Source organism: Thunnus albacares, chromosome 11, assembly GCF_914725855.1.
Source record: "Thunnus albacares chromosome 11, fThuAlb1.1, whole genome shotgun sequence".
NCBI classification, from domain to species: Eukaryota; Metazoa; Chordata; class Actinopteri; order Scombriformes; family Scombridae; genus Thunnus; species Thunnus albacares.
This window is the reverse complement of record NC_058116.1, coordinates 30,295,204-30,304,397: the sequence shown is the minus strand read 5'-3', so window position 1 is coordinate 30,304,397 and position 9,194 is coordinate 30,295,204. Positions and strand designations below refer to the sequence as shown.

Genomic DNA, 9,194 nt, shown 5'->3' with positions numbered 1-9,194 from the left:
TTCGAAATAGTGGGCTGTCGGACCAGTGGTATGACACCTTGCTGTAGGAATTTGTGCACACAAATAGTTTTATGATTTAATGGGTTAATTATGAATTATCATTGCATGCTTCAAATATGAAATTATTCGTCCAGCAACATACCTCACATAAGAGTAGGTATAATAATAGGGAAATAGTCCTTCTTGTTGGCCACACAAGAGATGTCAATTAGAATGATGGTTGTTATTGATCTTAATTATGATTTTGCAGGGGTATAGGTCGTTTAAGGTTAAGTGACTGAGATGCAAACACAAGAAAAGACCAACAAGTTCATTTTTAGTTATAAAATATATAAACATACTCATTTGTCTTATTTATTGGGACCATGTAGAGTGTTAAACATAAATGTTACCATTTGACTTGTACTGTACCAGAGTTAGTTTATAGCTAATTTTCATCTGCAGTCACAGGTCACAAGGGTTTCTATATGGGGAGTTACTGTATTCTGAAGCTGAGTAACTGTTTTCACACTGCAATTATAAGTTGTTAATTTATATCTAGCCTTCCGAATTGAACCCTACAATGTGTACAACTAACAATGATAGTACATAGTACTCCAGCTAGCAGGAACCACATATCCTGTGCAGAGGGAGGGGGGTGAGGTGGGGCTGTTTACCTGGCAGTAAGATACTAAGAGGAAAAATACAGAGAACATTTTTTTCTTTCCAAATTAACACAGAAAACATCAAATCTAAAAAAATTAAGGAGCTAAACGCCTGCACAAGTTTAATTAGCAGGACACCCTTCCTGTACAGTATGACATCTGAAGAAAGGATTCTCTTGAAATTCAGCCTCTTATGTGCATGTTTCAATGTGTTTTTACCTTTTAGTTTCTCACTGTTTTGATGAGTCAGGATGACATCATTTCTCCTCTTACTAACAACTCTTACTATATCTCAATCTTTTCTTTTCTAGCACCTATCGTGGGTCAGATACCTGTCCCTCTCAATGCCACTGTCGGAGGGTCCATCCTGATTCCTTGTTCACTACCAGTGAATTCAACAAGCATCAAATGGTTTTACTGGCAGGAGGATCGGTCTGAAAAACTTTTGTTCCACTGGCACATCAGTGAGAAAACAGTGCCAGTAGCTGATGAATACAGGAACAGGTGTCAAGTCTTCAATAATGACTTTAGTTCTGGAAATATTTCTATTAGACTTAACAATGTTAGTGTTGGAGATGACCAGAAAACATTCTCGGCCTTTGTTGGTTTTGATTCTACTGAACGGCTTAAACGTCAGTGCAAATCCTGTTTGTGGGTCTCAGGTATGGAATAGTAGCTTCTTGCTTTCAAACCAAAATCTATACACATCAAAATACTATAAATATCTCTAGTGTGTAAACCATCATGCTTTCTGACACACCCACAGCTGCCTACCAAGATCTTAACCTGACCATTAACAGCACATTAAACAGTGCAACCTGTACTGCACATGGAGGATACCCTGAACCTGAAGTGAAATGGACTGGTCAAAACAAATCCAGCGGTGAACAACTGAAACTGAAGGATGCTCAGACGTCCCATCAGCAGCATCCAACCAAGAAAACCTTCTCTGTCACAAGCACCGTCAGTGTCAAAGAGCTGAAGTCTGTAACCTGCCACGTGTATAACCGTCGCTCCAACCAGCAGATTAAGAACACTGCAGTGATTGATGCTCCTGGTGAGTGATACAGATACAGATAAATAAAGATAATAAGATGCTTCCCTGATGGTATTGCATTATGGATAAAAATCTAAACATCTAAAGTGCCTAAAACTTTTGCACAGTACTGTAATTCTAGTAAACACAATTCACCATTAATAAACTATAATGAAACTTACTTGAATTAAACTATAAGCAGTTTCAGTTGTTTGATTTCTGTATTACATAAGTAACTGAAGATTTGGGCAGCTTGTGGAATATTTAGTTGTGATAATACATAGCAAGCAATTAGTACATCTATTTATCTATCCATCTATCCATCTGTCTATCTATCTAATTAACATCAACATGATGTAAATGAGTCAGATTTAGCCAAAAGGCAAATTTTCAGCTGCAGTCCCTGGACAGGTTGATGTTAAACATTAAAAGAAACAAAGAAGACAAACAAAAAGCAGATATTGACGTGTTCAAAGATGTGTTTTTATTATTGCAACATGTTAAAATAATTTGTTACTCTGTTATGTCTCCTAATTTACAGGTGAGGCCCATCTGAGGGATCGTTCTACAATAGTTGTATCAATTGGAGTTGTTGCTGCCATATTATTATTATTATTATTTGTGTGTTTTCTCTGCAGAAGATGTGAGTAACTGTTTTTATTTATTCTCTATTGTGATTGTTATTTGCTATCTTTTTGTTGCTGGATATAAAGATATCATCAACTTGTGAAAAACCATGAACTCAAATACCACACAGACACCTTGTGTACAAAACAGTTTATGTGCAGATGTACCCACCTTCTGATTCTATCCACAAGAATATCCTATATTCATACTGTCAGTGGTATTGAGCAAAAACATACAACAGTTCGATATAACAAAACAATCAAAGCTGAGTGGTCCACTAAATAGCTTCTTCTGAGCTTTCAACCACATCTCACATCAGCTAACTGAGTTTGCTCAGGTGTCCTCCAGTGATTGGTCATCACATGTCAATCTTCGGTCATGTGACTCTATCTCCTAGAAATGACGTTTCTACACTACTAAACTTTTTCCAGTAATGCTGCCATGCTGAACATAATCTCTGCCTGGATTATGTTCACAGAACATCTGAAGATTGAAGTTACATTTAAATACTGCACAACAGGTGTAAACGTTCACATCCTGACTGCTGCGTGTGGTTCAGTTTAGGCAACAAAATCACTTTGCTTAAGATTAAGGAAAGATCTTAGTGTTGGTTAAATGTTATCAGGGGCATATTCTGCTTTTTGTGATTTGCTGACATTTATAATCTGTTATGATGTTGGATGTTGGTCAAAGTTCCAAAACTTGAGGTGAACATATGTAAAAATGTTCCCTGTGAGACAAAACCCAGGTTTCAGCTGCCCTGGACGCTTCGTTTGCAAAGTTTTTTTTTAACTTTCCAGGTGAGATGATGTCAGCTTATATGGTAGTGTACAAATAATGACCTAAATAGTGTAGGTAACATCCATACGGCACACAAAAAAAGAAGTCTCTCTTCCTGTGAGTGGTTCACATTAACCTGATGGCAAATTCAGAACATACTCATCTCCTACATGAACTGTGTCAAACCTTTACATCATGTGATATCATTTAGAGAAGTGTAAAACATCAATAGACCCACAGCTATTTTGTTGTGCCCTCATGACTGAAACATACCTTTAATTCCAGGTAAAAAATCAGAGGAGGGGCGTCAGCAAGCAGTAAACCAAGAAGACTTAGCAGCCAATGAAGTTCCAGCTGACGGCAATGCTCCTGATGCTCCTTCCAACTTACCAGAAGGTGATGTTTCTGAGGACATTTTACTAGAAAATCAAGCTGGATCTTGCCATGTGAGGCGGGATCCTGCTTCAGGCAGTGCTTTCAATAAGGACACCACTGCTGCTGCTGTTACTGCTGATAGAGAAGAGAAAACAAACCTATTAAGTGACAGCAAAGAAGATTCAGATGAAACAAAATCCACAGAAAGTGACAAAGACAAATGAATCAGATCTGGGATCAGAGCTGGTGCAGGCAGGGAGGCAACAACAGAAGTTAAAGGACTATGCCAGGAAACTGTTTATTCACAAAAGTATCAAAGTGGCTTGAAAATGAATTTAAACTGAAGTTAGAAAAGCTGTATATTATAAGGTACTGCGCAAAGAATAGACTAAACAGTGCAGGTAGCATCCATACTGCAAGAAAAAAAAAAGAAGTGAAACAAGTCTCTCCTCCTGTCAGTGGTTCACATTAACCTGATGGCAAATTCAAAACATACTCATCTCCTACATGAACTGTGTCAAACCTTTACATCATGTGATATCATCTAGAGAGGTGTAAAACATCAATAGACCCACAGCTATTTTGTTGTGCCCTCATGACTGAAACATTTCCCTTTAATTCCAGGTCAAGATTCAAACCAGAGGCCTCAGCCAGAAGAGAACGATGAAGACTCAGCTGACAGAAATGCTCCTGTTGCCTCACCAGAAGGTGATGTTTCTGAGGACGTTTTACTAGATAATCAAGCTGGATCTAGCTGTGTGAGCTGCTACTGATAGAGAAGAGAAAACAAACCTATTAAGCCACAGCAAAGAAGATTCAGATGAAACAAAATCCACAGAAAGTGACAAAGACAAATGAATCAGATCTGGGATCAGAGCTGGTGCAGACAGGGAGGCAACAACAGAAGTTAAAGGGTTATGGCAGGAAACTGCTAACACCTACAGTATGTGCAAAGATTTTCCTTCATACATCAGAGTGGAAAGAAGTTTAAACAGATGTGTGTTGTACTTGTGTCCCACTCTATGTCCCTAATTACAAAAAGAGTGAAACACATGAACTATCCCTCCCTGCTTAATAGACGGGTTTATGAGGAATGTCAGGAGTGTTAAAGGGGGCATATTCTGCTTTTTGTGATTTGCTGACATTTATATTCTGTTATGATGTTGGATGTTAAAAATGGTCAAAGTTCCAAAACTTGAGTTGAACATATGTAAAAATGCTCCCTGTGAGACAAAACCCAGGTTTCAGCTGCCCTGGACGCTTCGTTTGCAAAGTTTTTTTTAACTTTCCAGGTGAGATGATGTCAGCTTGTTGAGCATGTCCATAAACAGCCGTCCGTTCTGTAATCTTTGTTGTTGAGGTCGTTGGTGTTGTTGAAAGTCATATTCTGGATCAGATTCAGGCTCGAATATGATGTTGATGTTGTCTGTTTCTATTATCATGTGACTGAAGTTCCACTCTTAGGACAGATGGTGAGATGCAGTTAAAAGCTCTAAATAGTCAGTGGACCTTTTGAGCTGAGATTATTTGTTACACATACTGTTCCTAAAGGTCAAGAATGAACTTGAATGCTCAAATTTAACAGGTCTGCTTACAATGGTAAGAATGTGTTTATTACTACTGCAGCTCTAAGAACATACCATCATGTTGAAGGCTTGACCACAAAAGGAAATTTAATGTCATCACCTCTCTGCTGTTGGTGTGACACCCCCCACACTGCAGTCATAACCAGAATCAGATTTACAGCTCTTATAAGAAACTATCTCATCCCCGTAAACGGTATTATTCATAAAAGTATCGAAGTGGCTTAAAAATAAATTAAAACAGAAGTTAAATATGTACCGTATATGGTAGTGTAAAAAGAATGGACTAAATCCATACTGCACAAAAAAAACATGTCTCATTGATCTCATGATATCATCTAGAGAGATGTAAAACATCAATAGACCCACAGCTATTTTGTTGTGCCCTCATGACTGAAACATTTACCTTTAATTCCAGGTCAAGAATCACAAGAGGGGCCTCAGCAAGCAGTAAACCAAGAAGACTCAGCAGCCAATGAAGTTCCAGCTGACGGCAATGCTCCTGATGCTCCTTCCAACTTACCAGAAGGTGATGTTTCTGAGGACATTTTACTAGAAAATCAAGCTGGATCTTGCCATGTGAGGCGGGATCCTGCTTCAGGCAGTGCTTTCAATAAGGACACCACTGCTGCTGCTGTTACTGCTGATAGAGAAAAGAAAACAAACCTATTAAGTGACAGCAAAGAAGATGAAACAAAATCCACAGAAAGTGACAAAGACAAATGAATCAGATCTGGGATCAGAGCTGGTGCAGGCAGGGAGGCAACAACAGAAGTTAAAGGGTTATGGCAGGAAACTGCTAACACCTACAGTATGTGCAAAGATTTTCCTTCATACATCAGAGTGGAGAGAAGTTTAAACAGATGTGTGTTGTGTTTGTGTCCCACTCTATGTCCCTAATTACAAAAAGAGTGAAACACATGAACTATCCCTCCCTGCTTAATAGACGGGTTTATGAGGAATGTCATGAGTGTTAAAGGGGCATATTCTGCTTTTTGTGATTTTCTAACATTCATGTACTGTTATGATGTTGGATGTTAAAAATGGTCAAAGTTCCAAAACTTGAGGTGAACATATGTAAAAATGCTCCCTGTGAGACAAAACCCAGGTTTCAGCTGCCCTGGACGCTTCGTTTGCAAAGTTTTTTTTAACTTTCCAGGTGAGATGATGTCATCTTGTTGAGCATGTCCATAAACAGCCGTCCGTTCTGTAATCTTTGTTGTTTAGGTCGTTGGTGTTGTTGAAAGTCATATTCTGGATCAGATTCAGGCTCGAATATGATGTTGATGTTGTCTGTTTCTGTTATCATGTGACTGAAGTTCCACTCTTAGGACAGATGGTGAGATGCAGTTAAAAGCTCTAAATAGTCAGTGGACCTTTTGAGCTGAGATTATTTGTTACACATACTGTTCCTAAAGGTCAAGAATGAACTTTAATGCTTTAACAGGTCTGCTTACAGTGGTAAGAATGTGTTTATTACTACTGTAGCTCTAAGAACATACCATCATGTTGAAGGCTTGACCACAAAAGGAAATTTAATGTCATCACCTCTCTGCTGTTGGTGTGACACCCCCCACACTGCAGTCATAACCAGAATCAGATTTACAGCTCTTATAAGAAACTATCTCATCCCTGTAAATGACATTATTTATAAAAGTATCGAAGTGGCTTAAAAATAAATTAAAACAGAAGTTAAATATGTATCGTATATGGTAGTGTACAAAGAATGGACTAAATCCATACTGCACAAAAAAAACATGTCTCATTGATCTCATGATATCATCTAGAGAGATGTAAAACATCAATAGACCCACAGCTATTTTGTTGTGCCCTCATGACTGAAACATTTACCTTTAATTCCAGGTCAAGAATCACAAGAGGGGCCTCAGCAAGCAGTAAACCAAGAAGACTCAGCAGCCGGTGGAGTTCCAGCTGGCAAAAATGCTCCTGTTGCTTCTTCCAACTCATCAGAAGGTGATGTTTCTGAGGGCAAAGTTTTACTAACCTATCAAACTGGGTCTAGCCATTTCTCTGTGAAGCAGGATGCAGACGATGCTTCCAATGAGGACACCACTGCTGCTGCTGCTGCTACTGCTGATACAGAAGAGAAAACAAAGCTATTAAGTGACAGCAAAGAAGATTCAGATGAAACAAAATCCACAAAAAGTGTCAAAGACAAATGAATCAGATCTGGGATCAGAGCTGGTGCAGGCAGGGAGGCAACAACAGAAGTTAAAGGGTTATGGCAGGAAACTGCTAACACCTACAGTATGTGCAAAGATTTTCCTTCATACATCAGAGTGGAGAGAAGTTTCAACAGAGGTGTGTTGTGTTTGTGTCCCACTCTATGTCCCTAATTACAAAAAGAGTGAAACACATGAACTATCCCTCCCTGCTTAATAGACGGGTTTACGAGGAGCGTCACATGTGAGATGTGTGCAGGGGGGGGGCAGAAAGTTAACCAGAATGACTGAGAGCTTATGAGAAGATCAACGTTTGATGTTGATTTTGTTCCTTAAACTGCACAAATCAGAGAAGTAATGGATGGAAAATGTTCATTATCTCAAGAAGGGAAAACCTCCCAGTTAGCTCACAGTTCAGAATTAGCTGTTAGCTTCAGAGATCGGGTCAGAGTCCAGGATTTTATGAAGGAGGTGGATGATTTTACACTGAAACTGCAGGAAGAAACGTTAAGTTTAAGGTCAGACAGCTCACTCTGTTACTGAGTGTTTATGGATGTTTAGTGTAGTTTCAGTGTGTTTATGTATAAACTGATGGCTTTGGGTGGAAAATGCGTCCTGTTCTTACGTAAAAAATTTTCAGAGAGAAAAATCTGTGAAGAAAGGTGAACATGCTTTCTGGTCATAATCCTGTGTGCCTGATCAATAATACTGATTAAATCCTGTATTGCCTGTATACACTGCAGGTCAGTGTTGAGTATAGTATGAGGAAACAGCAGGATTTTTGTTAATGTTATGACTGTGATCAGAATCAGTGCATGCTAATGGTACTGTAATGTCTGTAGATGTCTATCTTACAGACATAAATAATAAACTGAGCCGACAGGATCTTCTGGTCCTAACTTTCATTCATGACAGTTACTTTACTGACATTACTTTGTTTTTCATGCTAACGTTTATTTATTTTTTTTTATGCTAGTATGACCTTATTGTTTCTATGCTAACATTACTTTTGTGAAGGCAGCTTCTGTGCTTTTAACCCATGTTGATGATTTTGGACACATTCAATGTATTTTGTCTGTGTAGTCTGTGTTAGTGTTATCACTGCTACTAGCTGCCATTTTTTTCCCCTTGGGTACAACATTTTGACTGTAAATAACAAATATTACATCAAAGACATTACATCAGTTGTTCAAGGTGCTGTTTCTAACTTGAGTGTGTGTCATATTTTAGCTAGCCGAAGCTGACAAAGGTCTATGGTATGATGAAAAAATGTCCAAGCTAGTGTTAAAGGTCTCACTTAGAATGCCCGAGACACACTTCACCCAAACCTACCTCTAAAATAATTTTCTGTAAAAACTCAATGAAGATGGACAATTAACTAAAAAAACATGATTGAAAGTACTCTAAGTTCAACTGTTACTAAACTTTTGTGCAAGTTAACACTCCTTCTTAGATCAGCAGGAAGCCAGTGGCCTGCAAAGCAAGCTGTGGTTTCTGCACCTGACACAGACAAATACATACATCTCTGATCTGTGTCTGTGAAGTTTGGGAAATAACTATATGTTCTGTACAATGTAAAAAAAAATCATCCAATAGTTTGCTGATGTTCTGGTTGGTGACCATATATGGAGTTTAAGATGTAGATGCTTGAAAACAAATGATATAAAAGTGGAGGCCAGAGAGGTCTCAGGGCTTTTTATGCCCTTTTTGCTTTTTGACTTCTTTAAATCCTAGAGAGAGTTTTCTTCTTTTTAACTTTTATATTCAAGTTTTTGTATTTTACTTTTTACATTTTGTAATACTAGTTTTTGTAAAAAATAAATAAAACTGGTTTGTATTTTCATGCACTCCAACCAAAGTTCCTGGCTTGTGCTCATCTCTGAGGTCTTCTGGTTAGCCCTTTAAGGTAAGCAAGATGCCCTCTGAGTTACGGCTGACATTAGATCTAAATTTATTTATAGTGAAA

The 9,194-nt window shown here is 38.3% G+C and overlaps 1 protein-coding gene across 4 annotated transcripts; it reads left to right on the top strand.

The window, feature by feature from the left end:
* Window positions 1-1,306: 1,306 nt before the first annotated feature.
* Window positions 1,307-8,409, top strand: LOC122992158 (protein IWS1 homolog). 4 transcript variants are annotated; one of them, XM_044365805.1, is made up of 6 exons: window positions 1,307-1,701; window positions 2,222-2,323; window positions 3,373-3,483; window positions 4,087-4,170; window positions 5,464-5,574; window positions 6,909-8,409. In XM_044365805.1, the coding sequence occupies exons 1-6, from the start codon at window positions 1,389-1,391 to the stop codon at window positions 7,226-7,228; spliced, it is 1,041 nt and encodes a 346-aa protein (XP_044221740.1). In that variant the 5' UTR covers window positions 1,307-1,388; the 3' UTR covers window positions 7,229-8,409. The 4 variants fall into 4 exon arrangements, with proteins under 4 accessions (XP_044221740.1, XP_044221743.1, XP_044221741.1 ...); XM_044365808.1 differs by lacking the exon at window positions 3,373-3,483; XM_044365806.1 differs by lacking the exon at window positions 4,087-4,170.
* The last annotated feature ends 785 nt before the right edge of the window (window positions 8,410-9,194 follow it).